The 18260-nt window shown below is 35.9% G+C and overlaps 1 protein-coding gene across 5 annotated transcripts in view; it reads right to left on the bottom strand.

Moving 5' to 3' along the window:
- RALGPS1 (Ral GEF with PH domain and SH3 binding motif 1) overlaps positions 1–18260 on the bottom strand; it is a 94409-nt gene that overhangs the window by 4273 nt on the left and 71876 nt on the right. For 4 of the 5 annotated variants that reach the window (XR_004161688.1, XM_031556258.1, XM_010721092.3 and 1 more), the window contains 8 exons: positions 11262–11388; positions 10613–10764; positions 9910–9961; positions 9538–9618; positions 7511–7616; positions 6630–6722; positions 6346–6451; positions 5218–5309 (listed from right to left, as the gene is read on the bottom strand). Coding sequence is in view for 4 of the 5 variants with exons in the window: in XM_031556258.1 (XP_031412118.1) it covers positions 5218–5309; positions 6346–6451; positions 6630–6722; positions 7511–7616; positions 9538–9618; positions 9910–9961; positions 10613–10764; positions 11262–11388 (809 nt within the window). In the remaining variant the exon portion in view is untranslated. Of the gene's footprint in view, positions 1–248; positions 4200–5217; positions 5310–6345; positions 6452–6629; positions 6723–7510; positions 7617–9537; positions 9619–9909; positions 9962–10612; positions 10765–11261; positions 11389–18260 lie in introns of those variants that run through there. The other variant, XM_019621569.2, reaches the window with a different exon arrangement.

The raw sequence follows: 18260 nt of genomic DNA, 5'->3' as shown, positions 1-18260 counted from the left end.
GTAATTAAATGCTTTTTTTGAAAAAAAAAAAAAAACAACACAGTAGGTTTGCCTCTAATTTGGACTTTCCAAATCCCACTTAAAACAGGTGTAAACTTGGAGGAATTTTCAATTTTCTATCAGAAGTATCCGAATTTATATATATTAAATGGCTACATACTGTGCACTACAGTCTGTTTGGCTGTATTACTATGAATTCACAGATAAAATGTGCTTGTTGCCTTTGAGCTGAAAAGTTCCTTCTGTACCTCTACTGTTCTTTTTCAAAATATTTTATTGGTAATGGCATACATACCTTGCACATCTTTGAATTTACAACCAATTGCAATTGCGTTCAAAGTAAACAATCTCTTTTTTTTTCCTTTTTTTTACATTATTTAATTAATGAAACAAACATTATCAATGTAACAAGCTGAAAAGTACAGCATATTGATACAAGACTGAGGTAACAAAATACTTTGCCAAAAACCTAGATTCCAATGCTAGAGTTTAGTGGTTATTACAGGTGAGACATTTCACAAGAATTGTAGAAATAATTCTTACACAAACAGCATGCAGTCGACTGCCGGAAAATACGGCCAAAAATAGTGCAACAGTTTTCACACAAAACAAACTAAAATGTTGAAATTTGCTTAGACTATAATATGACAAATAAGTTGCAATTCGAAAACTACTGCCTTTGCCTCATTTTAGTGCTATTTGGATAAACATATTTTGGCACTTACTAACATTGAAATTGCAGATAAGTAAGGGAATAATATTGCCTAAACACATTTTATATCTTCACAAGTTTGGGAACAGTCAATCTGAGATAATATGTATTTCCCTACAACTGTTGCAGTTTTTCTTTGGATGAAAACTTGCAAGGTTTGCGATATTTCTGAGAAAAGGCTGTATTAATCAGTACTTATTTGCAATATGCTGTGTGCCAACAGCAGTTTCAATTAACATTAAAAGTGCCAGGTGAGAGGAAATAGTATCAAAACAAAAAACCTTTATCCAGTAGCTACAAACTATTTACTACTCATAAACTCATCTAATGTTGGATCAAGATATTTTAACAATACTATTACACTATTATTACATTATTATTGCTTCATTACTCTTATTTATTTATTTATATTGTATAGCCATTTCACAATTGTGCTATACTGAAGAGGTGACTATCATGTATTATCTATCTACTATGTTCACCTCCCTTCTATAAGCTTTTTTACTTTCAAATGATAATAACATGAAGAAGTTCACACTCTTCTGACACACTTCCAAATTCCAAGGTTTTGAGTAGTATTATTTGAAGGGTTTTGTTTCTCCACATACATATTTCTCTGATAAATAATGGGTGTAATAATCATTCATAAGTGTTTCCATCCATTCATGGCACACTACTTTGGAACCTTTCTGTCAAAGGCATTATGTTTTTATTTAGGAATCTGCTTTAAAAGAAATGAAAATTGATCCTTTTCTAACTTGTCCAAAAGGCTGTATGGCACATAATTTTAAGTAAAAACATATTTTTGAGGAATTTTACAGTAACATATACAACACTTTTGAGACACCTAAAACGCTATTAAGTTCTGAATGTGTACAGGCAATCATTCCTCCTTCCAAGGGAAGGCATGTCAGACATAACTGAAAGTTGTCGTGACATCTACTAGTTTATCTCAACTCCAGTACACTGTACAATATGTCACTGGTGTTGTCTTCCACTATATCACACCAGAAATGAGTGGTTGTTTACATGCTTCTAATGCATATTCATTATGCCAGTAAGTGTTCCATTTTGAATTTAACCTATATTTAAGACAGATCAGGTTATTCCCCTTTAAGGAGAAAGGTTTACCAATACAGAAACTTAATAAAATTTTACACGCACAGTCATTTTTTGGTCACTGTTCTTGAAGTCTGCAGTTAAGATTTCATTTGGGTGGACAATGCCTTCTTTACTAGGTATTCATTTGTTAGTCCACCTAAAAAGTATAATGGGCAATATTTTAACCGTTCTTTGAGTAAACTTTCTGTGACTTTTTTGACATGATCTCAGACAAGTTCTTCTTTGCTCATGATGGCCAAATGCATGCTGATGCAGAACAGAAACATTTGATTTGTTTATTTTGTTATTTTACAAGAATTTTAGAGTTTTCCATAGTTAGAGAAATAAGTAAGTCTTATTTTGCAACTGGAAGAGATAATTCATTTAAACATGATTTAAAAGAAAGAATCAATTTCCTCTGGGGTAGTTTTTGGTAGCTCACATTTAAACCAGTAATGCAGGGATATTTCGGCTATGGCAGTGTTCCAGTAGCCCTTTTAACACAAATTGCGTTTCTAGACAAGGATTTAGAAGTTTTCCCTAGCTTTAAGGGTCTAAGTGTAATCTAAAGTAGTGACAAAACTGCATATGGTTCAAACCATATCGATGCTAAAAACACAGAATACACATGGCTATAGGTGGCATACTCAGTAAAATGGCAATTCATGTAACCTGTGTCCTTATGAATAATCTTGTTGATAACTAATTACTGAAGTACACATCTGCAGAATAATTCCAATGATGTATTCTAGCAGTTTTAATTGATTTACTGATTCACTATATCAAAAAGCTTTTACATTTTACATTAATAGCACTGGATGTTCTGCCTTTGCAGATACTTGTGTTTTTCTTGGTCCACTGCTGTCTTAATTTAACAAGCAAGAAGAAAAAAAGTATAAATATATGTCTTTTTTTTTTTTTTTTATACAACTCATGTCATCAAAGAATACCTGTCAACTTCACATAAATTTTCATGGTCTGTAATCTAGATCTTGGCTTGCAAATCTCTCCTCCATGTAGTCTTAGGAAACACAGAGGAGATTTTCCTCTTCCTACAATTAACAAGGTTTAATTAGTAATGTCTTACAGCAGTAATGCCTTAAAAACAGAGGAGTTTTAAACCAAAAAAGCACTGAACTTATCATGGCAATAGAAAAGAGCTGTGACTACATTGCTGCTACGGCACAGCAGGGTTACAGCTATGGATGTAGGAAGAGTTCCTTTACAGGAACAGGCTCAGATAGTGAGAAGGCTGGTTGTTGTTTTTCCCTTTTAAATTCTGTGGGCGTAAATGTAGAGGCTTCTACATAACTGCTGCACTACCAGACAGTCTTGCCTAGCTTTCATTGCCATCATGATTTTAGAAATGCAGTACCATGACTGGATGCCACAAAAGTGCACCATGTATTGGAATTAAGTGATGCTGAGTCACTAACAGTAAGACAGAACAGCAAATAATGTTATGGAGTCATTCTGAGGACACAGGGCAATGTGTATCACACAACCTGATTATCTGCTACCCTGTATCAAGGAATAGCAGTTCCCTTTATGATAAACAATATTCAGATTTAAAAAACAAACGGACAAACAAACAAAAACCAAACTGTAATAGTTATATGGCTAGTAAGAAAACAAAAAAAGACACTTAACACAACATTAAATTTAAAACTATACACCTTAAATTCCTTGCCAAGGTATTCCAGAATAACATAACCAAATAAAAATAACTGCTCTGTGCCAAAATACATTTTTACCACATAGCTCAAATTTGAACAAAAGAATTGTACAGAGATTTTATATAAAATCTGAGGCAGCCACATTGCAAAGCAACTCAGTGCACTTACGTTATAAAAAAGTTGTTTCACAATTTTCTATCCTAATTGACACTTTGCAGCAAGTTAACACTGTCAATTATTCTGTGCATTAGAAAGAACTGAAACCCAACATGGGCCAAATGTTCTTCAGTCACATAAAGCAGCTTAACAATAAAAAGAGCAATTTAAAAAAGGATAGGCAGAAGATATGATGCTCAGTTTGTGGTCAAACATCAGTTCAGAGGCAATCTGCAACCACAGAAAGTTGAAAACTCTAGAATCCTGCAGGAGTCAGGATTAATCTTCTGTCCATCTAACTGGTCTACTTCCACTCAGTGCATGAGACTATATCTGGTTCTAAGGACAACATTCACTTTCTGCTTTTAAAAGCTGTGCCAGAATCACTTTCAAGTTACACACGAAAGTGCTGAAGTAGTTGTGGCTGGCTTACATCAGGAAAACTATTATTTTCTCCTCTTCCTCAGAGAAAAATAGCTTGTTTCTTCAGTTTGGCACTTGAAGTCACATCAGGTAAGAGCAAATTATTCAAATGACATTAGGTTAGCAGGTGCCTGGAAGAGAATGTACATTATTCAGCAGTATATTGCTCCTCAGCATATTACAGCACTGGGAAGCTGCAAGGTTACAAAATCATAGAATAATAGAATGGCTTGGATTGCAAGAGACCTCAAAGATTATCTAGTTCCAACACTCCTGCTGTGGGGGGACAGTTGCCAACCATTAAATCAGGCACCAGGTCACGTTGCCCAGGGCTACGTACAACCTGGCCTTGAAGACCTCCAGGGATGGGGCATCCTCAACCTCTCTGGGCAGCCTGTTCCTGTGCGTCACCACCTTCTGAGTGAAAATTTTCCCTGATATGTAATCTAAATCCAGTGGACCAATAATACATTATTCAATGAGAAAGTGTAATCAGTCTCAAATAGGTCCAAAAGACAGCTAACACCATAACTGAAAGAAAAGATAAAAGCTTCAAATTATTTTTATCCTTGTGGACCAATTCCGGTCCAAGAAGTTATTAGTATGCATGGGACGTGCAGGTATGTGTAAATAAGATTCTTGAGCTGTGCCCTGTTACATGTCCTGAGTAGTTGAGCATCCTATTAACATAAGCCCCTGGAAACTTTTCAAGAATTAACTTTTTTTTCCTGAAAAATGAAGCTGCTATATAAAGGACATTATAAAGCATTTTATAGGACACTCTCTTCAATGGCAGTTATAAACTCAGTCATCAGTTTAATTCCAGTATGTTGGCTACTTTCTTCATTCATGATTAAGTCCCTTCTGAAGCAAAGTCAGGGCTATATTACTACTTGAAGATGCAACTGCAGAGGTTGTACGCTGTTAATGTCACTAATCTTATAGGTAGACTGGTACTAATCTTGATTTAAGGTGGGTACTCTGCAGTTTTAAATACTTTTTATTCCTCCTATTGAAAAACTGGATCAGCGTACACAATGACTTGTCCACACAGGATTGTATGTGCACACAGATTTAAAAGAAGTATCTCCTATTAATGGTTTTCTGCAAAATATGTAAAAGCAGGTAGAGATGGTTTCCCAGTCTTACCTGAGGCTTGTTGCTTTTGCACGCATCATCCAAATGCTTATGCCATAATATTGCATGAAACCTTGAACCAGTCTGGAACTTGTAAACATTACCTATAAAAATAAGAAAATCAAGGGCTCTCTATTTGCAAACAGACATACTGCTTCAGTGGATTCTGATTTCTGTGCAGAAGCAAAAGTCCTGAAGTAAATTGCTGAATTCACATTTGAGGAATATGGTGCTCACACAAAAAAGCCCATGTGAGGCATGTTATTTAATAATCCCTGGTGAAGGCAGCATGAGAACATATGGGTTCTGCAAAGCTAAGAGCAGTGTATAGGAAAAGAGGACAAACTGCAGCTACAGAAAAGACCAGTTAGGACCAGTGAGTGGATCTGATTTATTTCTGTCTCTATTCTCATTAAGACTGTCGTAGTTACTGCCAAAGTTCATTTTTGATATTTGTAAACAAAGTTTTCTTCAGTGTCCTACAGTCCTACTGTGTGCCTCCTCCATGCTTTGATGTCTTGTAAATTGCTTCTTGCTATCAAATATATCATGCATTTCATTCAACAACCAAGAGATGCACTTGTCCAGTACTGAAGCTGATCACATGAGAAGTGAAAGAAGACTCAAAAATCTTTATATAACCTTTCAAAAACCAAAATATTTTGTGTCTTTCTGTTTTTTTTTAAAGTTGGGTTAAGTTGGAAGAATTATGGCACTTCAAAATTAATTTTTAAAGAGTAATGAATAATTCAAAAGGCTTTTTAGGTAAATGGCTTGATGTTCAAAGAATTTTCATAATATTGTAATTTTCCCCACTGTAAGTCAAGATTTGGTGTAGTCCAATTCAAAGAAAGCTATTCAGAAACTCAGATTAGGGTCTCATTGGTCAGGCAGTATCCACAAATCTTATATTAACTGTTAAGATGCAGCAATACGTCTGTAGGCACCAGAGAGGTAGGCAATGCAGAATATTGCAGAAGTATGTTCAACTTAATTTGTACCCTCCCTTGAAAATCTCTCTTCATTCTTTCAAATGAGTATCACTGTAAGTCCTATAATTGACAAACTCATCAAATAGCTATAATTCTACTTTCTATCACAGAAATATAATTCAGGGAATGTCCACCCTGCAAAATTTACCTTTGTCAGGGTTATTTAGCTGAAAAATATCAGGATGTTCAGGGTCATCAGGCAGTGCCACCATCCAGCCCACAATGGAGATCTTTTTACTAGGTGTAGATTTATACTGCAAGAGACAGAAAAGTATGTCATAGCTAAGAACATATTGGAGATTAATTTTTTGTTGTAGAAGTTGTGCAGACATATTGCTTACCCTAGAAGAACAGCAAGTACATTTAAAATACACTTTTCAGATCTGTCTACGAACATGCAGATTTTGCTTTTAGAACAAATTTAAACCTTACATGTTTTCTTTCATTGCCTCTTAAAGATTTTGCTCCAAAGTACAGAAGATTTGATCCTGAAAGCATAATCCAGTATCTAGTCCATGAAGAAAGCTAAATCAGAAAGGAAAAAGATAATAGAAATTTAATATTTTGGACATTTAAAAAAAACCTATTCACTAGCAAGTCCAAGTGCTAAAAAAGTTAAGTTTAGATGCAAAGAATGGGGATCTGGATAGAGTGTCTTCTAGTATAAATCATACCAGATATCTAAACTTAGGTGGCTGGCTATGAATGCAAGCCATCTTAGTTTGTATCCCGCAGAAATACCAGGACTGGTTTGTACAGTGTGCTGCCTTCTACTTAGACTTCTGCATCTGATCAATAATATTTCTTGAGATGACATTCCTGTCTTCTTCAAATCTTCTAGGGTTGAACAGCAGGGATCTACATAAAAGCTTTCAGTGAACTCAGAAGAAAACAAAAAAAGTACCAATTCACTGGAAACCTGGGAACGTAGGGTAATTATGAACGTCCATGGCTTTGGTGCTAAAGATGCAGCCTTCTCAGTTCACCTGATGTTAAATTTCTGCCCTTAGATAAAGGCATGTCAAGTGAGAGAAATGCTTGTGTCTTGCTTTGCTGCCACAACCTAGAGAAATTAGCTTCAAGTGAAGGGAGAAGCAAAGCTGCTGCAGATCAAATGATATGCAAGGATTACAAACTTGTTATAAAACAAATTATAAAACAAATAATAAATTAAAAATTGCAGTATGATTTTTCAGTTGGTAATAACAACAAACATTTTTTTGTGTGTGCTATCAATCTGCAAACTGCTAATCCTAAAAATTTAAAACAATTGCTATTGAATTAGAATCCCAAGGAGAATTAGAATCACTTACAGTAGGTTTCTTGCCTTCTTTGAGCAATGTTTTCCTTCTTAAGGGTCCTTCCATGGTAACTACTTCCATGGAACTACCTAATGTGTAGCTGCAGGCTCCTGTTGGGCTACAGAATCATAACATTATCATATGTTTTGAAAAAATACAGGCAAGAAATAAACAATATAATTTAAACCTATTTTTCCTGCATTGCCTTGAATATAATGTAGCATTAGACACAACTCTACAAATATCTATTTTCCAGACCCATACGCCAAAAAAGAATCAGGGCTTTTTAAACACAGCATATTAACAAAAGATTCTATTCGCGGAACTTAGACATTAAAAAAAAAACAAAAGAAAAGAAATACAGAGACCTGAAGTCAAAGGAAAGATCAGCAATTTTCTATTTTATTTCGGTAAGTTCAAGAAATTATCTAAATGTATTATCTAAATTATCTAAATGTAGCTTAAAGTTTCAGCAATTGGAGCCCGTAATTTAGCTATCAAAAAAAGAAAGCTACCTTGGCTATGTATCGTGATTAATATATTTTTTTCCTCACCCAGTACAAGCATAAAACTTTCCATATACTACAGTGAAAAAGTGCTACGACTGAAAGGACTCAAGTACAGTTAGAAATGTATACTGTCACTAAGAACATGACAACCAAAGATCATTTCATAGGTGATGATCTTCTAGAATTACCTGCTGCTAACCTCTTTTCATTGTCCTGTGATCACAGTTCTGATAGTTTTATAAAGATAAGGGATACTACAGTTCACCTGAGACAATTAAATCACGTCTGATAACGAATACAAGGAAAAGGACATGCATATGATCTACCAGTCATCTGTGAAAGGAGGATGAGTCTGTTTAAGAACAACTATAATGGTATCACAAAGAACAGGCTGGTGAATGTGATATACAAAGCAACCTATACAAGACCTTCACTTCAAAGTGGCAACTGTGACTTTTTAATCAAATGGATTGCTCTATCTATGCTAATGTATATTCTTTCCAGTTCTAATTTTCCAATATAACAAATAGAAGACTCCAGAAAAGGAAGAATGAATACAAGCAATAGAAATACTTGATTATGGATAAACATAAGAAATGTATTTTAGGGAACAGTTCTTTGTGGACTTAACATGTGTATCTCATTTTTATCCTCTTACATCTTATACTTATAGCCTGCATAAAATTTTGAAACAAATCTGCCATAGGCATGTATAAGAGAATATTTTCCAGAAGCAGGTTTAGTTGAAATATTGTTAAAATATATATTCTTTTACTTATTTTTAATATATACATCTACATTCCTGCGTAATTTCTAACTTGGGCTGCTGTCAAATGTCACTAGCTAAGCCAAAATGGCTATTCTTAAAATATTTTGACAGAGTAAACTAATTTAGACAAAACAAAAAGTGACTGGATTTAAACTCCAACTAAATGTCAGTATTTGCAGAATACCATGTTTGGGGCCTGTTGTTTATATATACTTCTTATATATACTTACTACTTACACATACCTCACTCGCAACTATCATAGAATTTATCTGGAATTTTCAGTCAGGCATGGATACAATGAATGTTTTTTATCACTTTAACTATACATAGTTTTCCACATCACCTCTCTTTGGGCTGTAAACTAATTATCCATTAATGAAAAGTCCATGTTTTAGCAGCAAGCAACACTGGAAGTACCTACTGCATAGGCACTGCAGATGTTCCCTCTCCTATTCAGGGTCCAACGCCACACCTCTATGCTTTGCAAAAATAACATATCCTATATGCTTTCTGACACAAGCAGATGCTATGGGTAGCTATCCTATAACTCAGGAAATAAATTATGAGAAAGAGTCAAAAAGGCATCTTTCTAATAACATTACTTGTCACAGACAGATTTATTAAAAACAAGTTTATAAAAATGCTAATGTATAGTCATGCAAGGATACCCTTGCACACAAAATACCTTAGGCTAGGAAAATGTAGACACCAAAGTGAAAGTTCATCACCATAAACTGAGCAAGATAGGCCTGAACTGTACCTGTAGATACAGCTTCGACTCCTGGGAGAATTCCGGATTGGCACCCTCCAATTCGGCCCCAGTGTGGCATATAAACGACCCCTGTTTGCACATGTAAATATTCGATGTGTGAAAATCTAGTCTGAGATTTCAACAATTAGGGTCTGGTAAACATGAAAGAGATCTTTTCACATCCATGAAAAAGAAAACACAACATTACAGCGTTTTATTCTAGAGTTCTCCATTTTTTAAATTTAAGTTATAAGAATAAAAACATAAAAATAACCACTGATTTAGGGCTTATCTGTGATACAGATCACTCAGGAATTTCTCTAAATCTGTTAGTGCTAAATCAGGTTAGTGCTCAGTGAGCAAAAATGAAAATTAACTCACCTTTCAAGTACTGATGGCAGCTCCTCACTAAATTCTGAGCTTTCACTGCTATCTAGAAAAAGTGGAGAACAGAAAAGGAGTAAGAAAACCATCTAAAATGAGAAGAGGCTTATATCAGCCCCTCTCATTTGTAATGTATCACTGATGAACGAAGTCACTGTTGCTGTTGTATTTAAATACCACAAATCTGCACATTACTTTTATTTTCATTACGCTGTCTTTTCGTTAAAAGCTGAATACTTCAGAAACACAAAATCTAATTACTCTGTAACACAATATTTCTACATAATATCTGCAAGTCAATTAAAGTCATTAGACATGATATCACTGTTTGTTTGTTACAAGCATGCACACCTGCAACAGATGGTATGCTAGCTGCTGCTAGGATTCATAACAAATCAGTGAAATGGAATTCACAATGGTAGAACCTATTTCTCATCCAAGCCCTTGACCCATCTGTCTGACCTTCCCTGGCATAGCTATTTAATTCCATTTTCATTTGCCCAAGAGTGTTAAAAGAAAATTGAAATACAGTCGATTAAGTAACTGAGTAGTAACTCCGATCTCCTTTCTTCAGTACAGTAGCACAATCTTTGCCCCGGAGCTACCGGGCTTCCTAATTCCTTGATTTTGTATCTCCCTATGACTTTACAAGAGAACTGGGAGGGAAAACCAGGTAAGTCAGTCCCCACTCAGTCCCTACCTACGGAAATGCCATTGGTGAAAAGCGAGTTCAGCACGTGGCTGCGGGTCGGGCTCTGTGACTCCAGGACGCTGTCATCCAGAAGGTGGCGCGGCCTCTCTGTCGGGAAAGTGGCGCTTTTGCTCTCCACCACACTGAGCTGACACATCATGCTGGAAATTTGAAAAGAGAAAAATGCAAGAACCCTCTTATGTCATCTGATAACAACCATTTCCGTCTGATATTTCTACTCAGGCTTTACGTCATCATACAATGAACACAAAATATAAGTCTATAGGTTATTATGCAGCAAGCAGATAGCTGGGCACTAAGCTGAACAAACACATCAATCACAAACTGCGTTTCCTTAACCCATTAAATGTGAAATTTGGTATATGCTCGCCTTAACTGGAGAGCAGGTGCTCGTACTTAGCTAGCAAAGTGTCTCATTTGTAGAACAGTGCAAAAGGTCACAGCTTGCCAGAATGACAAGAATACTGCCAGCAAAAACACAAAGTGTCAGAAGAAAACTAAGAGAATACATAGCAAAGCCTGAAGCACTCCGGCAGTACAGGAAAGGGAAGAAGCAAATACCAAAGTGTTCTGCTGCCAAATTAAACCTCAGTGATGCATGAAGCTGCCTGAGTGTGACGGAACCTGGAGTACCCACTTGTTTCCCAGGCTGTGACTCTTCCTGTGCCTTGGTATAGGAGGTGTAGACAGACTTGCTGCTACTGAGGTGTCGGGACATGTTGGTCTCCTGCTGAATTTCATAATTGCTGACACTTCAGCTGAACCTAAAAGACAGAGATTATTTAACACTGAACTTGGTAAAGCCCAGAAATTCATGGGCTTGTGTGTTTAGCAGCTGATTAAAATTAATTATTACAGATATCCTGAAGACATGATTTCTGATGAGTATAGCATCCATAGCCTTCATTTCTGCTATTAATTAGTCTCCATATACTTGAAGTGCCTGAAAGTAATCTTTAAAACATCTCTGTACATACTTTCAACAGTGAACTCCTACAAAAAGTCTTGGCACCCTTACAATAGTTGTATGTGCCAAAGTGCAATATGCAGAGCCATAAAGTCAGTCTGTATCTCGGGTGTGAGTAGGAATGTTCACACATGTTTAGAGTTTCACTTACAACTCCATGTTGTGAATAAACTGTAAACAGTCTGCTCATACTGACTCACAATTTGAGCATGTAAGAGAAAATAAGGGCTTTTCATGTGTCTTACAGCCAGACAGATGTACTGCTTCTCACTATGAGGCTTAGGGATGTCTCACTACCATTACTCTTTCTCTCATTTTACAGATTTTATGAGGCCCCATGGAAAACACGGACAAGCTGTTCTAGCTTCAGTTCCTTGATGCAGTCTGCAAAAGACTGGCAGTGAATTCTGCAATACAGTGGAGAACAAGGCCTATTATCTTCAGTGAATACAAGGCTATTCTTGGCTTCACAATAAACAGTTAAGATTTCACAGTTAAATATTTAGTTGTGATGTTAGTACTCTTGACAGAAATTGAAATGGTGATCATGATTGTGGCTGTCTGTCCCATACCTACTTATCTCCAGACTTGGTACAGCTTAAGTAGTAGCAAGACAGACCTCTTCTTGCATTTACAGAAATTACTTCTTGTACACTCCAGTGACCGTAGGTTATTCAGTTTCTGGCCTCTAACCTATAATCACCTGTTAATAGTTCAGGAGAGACACAAACTTTTTGATGTGAAAAACACAGAGAGCTATCATTAGAATCCTTACAAAAGTGTCTGGACTCAAATTACAGATAAAGAGAAATAGGAAAAAACCACCATTCTAGGGCATAGACTAAAAATGAGATGTGAAGACTTGCTAGTAACAGAAATGATTCTGCATTTGCCCTATAGCCTACTTCAACTCCTCCCAAGCATAGGAGTAATTCATCAGTTTCTTCAAGGGAGAAGTGAAAATGCATGGAATGCAAAAAGGAACAGGACATCAAGTAATGAGTTTGTCCTAATAATGCGCAAAAAATAATATGAACAGATGCAAAGATCTTTTACTGTCTTTATTCACTCTACAGTACAGACTTGAATGCAGATGTATGAAATAAAGGAATTAATTCCAAAATACTTGCATTTTTATTTCAACATAGCTTAGGCTCTGGAATTTCACTTTGAACTGAGTTATCATAATGAAGAATTACAAAGAGTCTTCAAGAGCAGAAAAGGGTAATCTTTATCCAAACAGTGTTCTGCAACATTTGAGCAAAATGTTTGTTGTGCAGTTTAAGTAACAACTAAAGGATCCTCAAAAAAAGGAGAAAGAGGAGACAATTTCCAGCATTTGAGAGAGGGGAAACAAGTTCATTGCAAGAATCTTCATTAATACTATTCATCAGATCATAATTTAGTAGGAGAAGAAAAGGACAAAACACTTTGTAATGCTGTTTTCTGCTTTCTTTCTGCATACCATCATACATGCAAACAGATTTCTGCTCACTTGGCTTTGCTATCATTTGTTTATTGCAATTGAGAATTTGTGAAGCATGACACTATTGTAGCATGAGTCATTAGCATATGTGGCTTCAGAGAAGGTCTTATGCTTAAAGGTCACATGTAATTCTAAAAAAATGCATTTTTAATCATTTCTTGATCCAGAAATTCAACGAGAACCATATGCCTGGGAGGTGGGAAGAAAAAGACTTAGTACAATGTTCTGCTGTATTTTCAATTAAAATGTTGTGTCTGGGTTGTAAGAAGACACTGGAGGCTTTTCCCCCAAGGTAAACAGGATTCACCCTTCTCTTCTGCCATGGAGGCTGAGCAAAAGTAAAAATAAAAGTAAAAATAATTAATCTGAGCATGATTAGTTGGTGACTAATAGATTGTAAAAACTCTTTGAATTAATATTTCACCAGCAGGCAGGAATTTCAGACCCAGAGTCTTACTAACAAGAATGTACATTCCTCTATTGTCCTTAACCACAACATTTCATCATGAATTCTTAAAATATGAATGAAGTCCATTTAAATGCATGCAGAAGATTCAGCAAAACTTTCTGTCTGAAAATGTCCAGCTCTTCTGACAAACTGAGTTCAGAATCATAGAATCACAAGGTTGGGAGCAACCTGTAAGATCATCCAGTCCAACCGTCTTCTCATTACCACTGCTACCACAAGCTACTAAACCAGATCTCGCAGCTCCTCATCCAGACAGAAACATCCAGAAGAAACAGAGTTTACTCAGCAAGCTCAGTTTATAGCATCTTTCCATCAGGTATTTTCAACTTGTGAAACATTACAATAGTTAGAAATACTGTGGTGTTTACTACCTGGTTAGAAGCTCAAAATATTTGAGAGCTGATTCAGCATGAAGACTGCGACAGAGGAGAATTTTCTGGAAAATTCTGAGGATGTATATTAAGCAAGAGTGCAGTCCAAAATTCAGCTAAACCTTCAGTGTTGATGTGGCCACTCAGGGGTTACTGTTGCACCTTGTAAGATATTAATTGTGCCACTCCTTAATCTGGCTACATAATTGCTTCCGCCTCGCCTTCTGTTGTGGTGGTTCAGATCTTTCCGGTGCTACTGTCAGTTCTAAACCAGAATTTGCAATAAGTCCTTGGAAGTGGATGAGACAGTTCAGTGACATGCCGTTCAATAACTTGTTGAAAATTCAGTCTGTGAAAGAGTTGCAGTCTTAAAGGCAAACCCTTAAATGAGTATCAGCATGATGCAGCACTTTTTTTCACAGACACTGCACCACAAAAAAATTAACAAAGTTGCTTAGACATAATACATGACAATCTAACAGATTAAGTATCTCAGTGTGGAGAGCCACTGAGTTCAAAGCAGTAAGACTATTTGATTAATTTGGTTGTAAGACAGTGGTCATTGGCACAAAGCATCAAAAGTTTTATCCAGAGAAAGAACAGCGAAGTATCAAGTATTGTGCTAACACAGTCAAGCCATAACAAAATCAAAGTCAGATGGATTTGTCTCCTAGTATTTTAAGTGTTTATAGATCTAAATGTTATCTCTACCCAGGCCTCCAAAAAAATAAAGTGATGATGTCTATGAACAAAAACAGGTCTTTCTGAACTTTCACTCTACAAGTCTACCTTAATTTAAAAAAAAATAAATTTCCCTTTAGAAAACCTTGGGTGAAATTTACATTAATGTGAATATAATAAAAAGAAAAATATTTGAGTGATCATTATAACAAGAGCTTTTATTACTTGGACAACTTCAGAACAGAAAAAGTTTATTAAAATGAACCGAAACAAATCACGTAATATGACTAGGGATTGTTTATCTCAGATTGAAGACTGACATAAAAACTATTCTATCTGTTTTCAGGTTAAAATACTGCCTAACTACAGTGAGATTTCCCAACGGTGACAGAATTTGTCAGAACAGGGGCAGGAACCTTATAATTTAAGCCAACGGTTCCAGCCTGGCTTCCTAGCTATTCAGTATGGTAATCACAATCTCTTTGATCAGTCCTGGGAAAAGAGATAAAGGACTTAATTCCTGGTTAGATGTCTTTAGGGAAGATCCCGATAATAGAGAATGCTTTGCAGGGAAAAAGTGCAGACAGAAATATTGTCTGTGCTGATATAACACTGTCTGAAGAAGTTATTTTCTGTGTATTTCTGCTTCTTCCTCATCCCCAAGTCAAGAGAGAGAAACAAACACCATCTGGATCTATTAAGTTTGTGTTAAGGCAAAAAGAATCTGAGCCGAAAAACCTTTAGAAAGTCTTTATATCTGCTCCTCTGTCAAATGTCTACAAAGAAGACCTGCAGAGTTTGGAGCTCTCATTAGACTGGAATTCTGGTGCAAGTACGCTCAGTTCAGGAAGAAGTCAGGGGTGTAAAGGGTGTCGTATGAGTTACAAAGCACAAGAGAGATGACCTCATTTCTGTTAAGGGGTAAAAGACAAGTGAGACTGTGCCAAGAAGGATGCCAAAGAAGGTAGATGGTGAGATACTGATGAACGCTGCACAGCCAAGGGATGTTTATGGACATACCAGACTGCTGAGCAATTAGCTGGGCAACCTATGCCTGATACTGCTGATAACAAAATTCCAAAACTTCAATTCATTTGAGATTATGTTGCCCATTTTTTTCCCCCAGTAACTGAAGTCATCTGCTACTGCTAACTCTCCTTACTCTCCTGGCTCCACTCCTAGTGCATACTGTTACCATGATTGCTATTCTGTTATTTTGCCTTTCATGGAGACAAAGCACTCTTAGTAGGATTTTCCAGTCAGCTGGCATAAACACGGGTTAGTTTGGTTCTCATTATTTCTCAGAATCATTTTCAAGGCTATGCTGACATGCACAAAAAATATTGTATAAAAATATTAAAACATTATTAAAAACTGTTTGCGTTAGAGAACATAAGACAACTTCATCAGAATGAGCTGAGTGCTGTTTAGTGGTCTGTGGCAAGAACATTTGGAAAAGTTTACACATATCCCAGAGGATCTCACTGTTTTTTTCCTTTGCATAATTTTTCCATGAATAATCCTTCAAATGTTATAAATGAATGTTACTTTCGCAATCTTTCAGTAGAACATGTGAACATTTACAGCCTCCAGAACTCTTAAAAAAGTAACAGGGTGAAGAAGTTACAGTTCATAATTTTTCCCTGCTTAACATCTATCAATAAGCCAATACCGGACAACTAAACAGAAAACTGAAAATGAGTTGTATATTGTATGCTGAAAAATAGTGACAGGATTCTTCTACAAGGTAAAATATCTTCAACTACTTAGTATTTCTTTTGTTGAGAAGCTAGGAAGTAAAATTGATCAGCTCTGTTTCCAAAATTTAATAGGCACTCCAAGACACAGACTCCCTAGTTAAATCTTTGCTGTGAATTTTTAACTTTTGTTGCCACTGTAACCAAAGTCAGTGGGTGATAATTAAAACTTTCAAATATCAAGGGCTATTTACAAAACACACAATAAGGCACTTAAGAACAATGTCATGCACAGAATCAAGACGTAAAAATAAATAAATCTAGAATGATAGTTATTGTTGAAGTATAGTTTTCATTTTCAAAACATTGCTTTAAAACTCAGCAAGATTCAATGCATACAGCACATAAAAACACAAAAACACATGTTACACCCACTTCTCAGACAAGAACAAGGTAAGGACAAGAGTCTGGTAGCACCTCTCTGTGCTTTCTAAACTGCCCCCCTCAACTTCAACTGCTACTTCTATAGATTCAATTAATTTCATAGAATCATAGAATCATTCTATTCTGAGTTGAAAAGGACCACAATGATCACCTAGTTTCAACCACCCTGCTGTGTGCAGGGTCGCCAACCAGCAGATGAGCATTTGTGTTACTTACCGTGCACCAATACAAGGTATAAAACCCTGACCTGCTGAATATCTTGCGGCTGCATCTATAAGGTAGTACACGAGCCTAGCTGACATCTGTAGTGGCAGTGAAAACATATCCACTGTGAAGGCGTAGATACAGAGAAACTCTAAAATCTGAGTTCCAAAAAATACAGTAAGCAGTTCATCAAAAAAACTTTTTGTAAAAATTAATTCCTGTGGTTGTTGTGAAGAAAGAGACAAAAAACAGTAGAAAAATCCCTTTTCCTCTGTGTTCTTTACATTTCTATGAACTAATAGCATGACAGTTAAAATAAATACCAGTGAACTAGGATAGCAAAGAGACTCGTTGGTAAGGAAGACACAGAGAAGTAATAAGTCATATAATTAAAATCGGAGTGTGACCATCTTCTCTTGATGACTCTCACATAATATTCTACAATTTTTGGACAGACTTGGTCTGTTAAGAAAAATACACACTACTTCTGTCTCAATTTGGTAGATAATTTTGGATAATTACATGTGAATCCCACAATTTGTTTGGCATTAATTTCTTTCACAAATACCCAAATGACTTTTAAAAATGTGTAGGGAAAGTATCACAGAGGAAGAGTTGGAAATGAGCAAATGAGCATAGGCTTAAAACTAAGGAGAAAAGCTTTCTGGATGGCCTGTAAACTTTTGTAAAGAAAGTAAAGTTTGCCATTTCTAGTTTAAAAAAACAGATGTTATGCATATGAAGCAGTAATCAAGCACTTGCATGAGGATTAGACAAATCTAATTTCCACAGAATGACTGGCTGCTAAAGCACTTAGCACAAACTATTTATTAGTTACCAAAGCAACTACTAAAACAAATGGCAAAACTAAATGTCAGACTCTGTGTTTACATGGAAAATCATGTTTTTTTCTGTGTTTTGTTTTTTTTCTTTTTCTTAATTCTAAAATGCCTGGAGTGCTGTAGAAACATCACTAGTGTAGTACACCTACTTCCAGAGGATTACAAATGTGCAAACATTCCAGTCCCTCTTCTTTTTCTGCACTTAACTCCTGCATATCATAAAGCTTACATTTGATGAATTTGCTGCTTCTAATTATTAGATATATATAAGAAGCTCTTCAACAACTCTCAAAGATGAATGAACTCAACGCAATGGGCTGAATTCCATCCCAAAAACAAAAAATTAAAATACAGTGGTTTCAGATTAATTGCTCCTTCTGCTAGGGCAGTAAGGTAAAACCTCTGGTCTGTTTAATCTCCTCTCAAGAATTATACTGTGGTATCCTTAGGAAAAAATAACAAAAAAAATCAAACC

This window comes from Meleagris gallopavo, chromosome 19 (genome assembly GCF_000146605.3).
Source record: "Meleagris gallopavo isolate NT-WF06-2002-E0010 breed Aviagen turkey brand Nicholas breeding stock chromosome 19, Turkey_5.1, whole genome shotgun sequence".
Lineage (NCBI taxonomy): Eukaryota > Metazoa > Chordata > Aves > Galliformes > Phasianidae > Meleagris > Meleagris gallopavo.
This window is presented reverse-complemented; position numbering and strand designations above follow the sequence as displayed.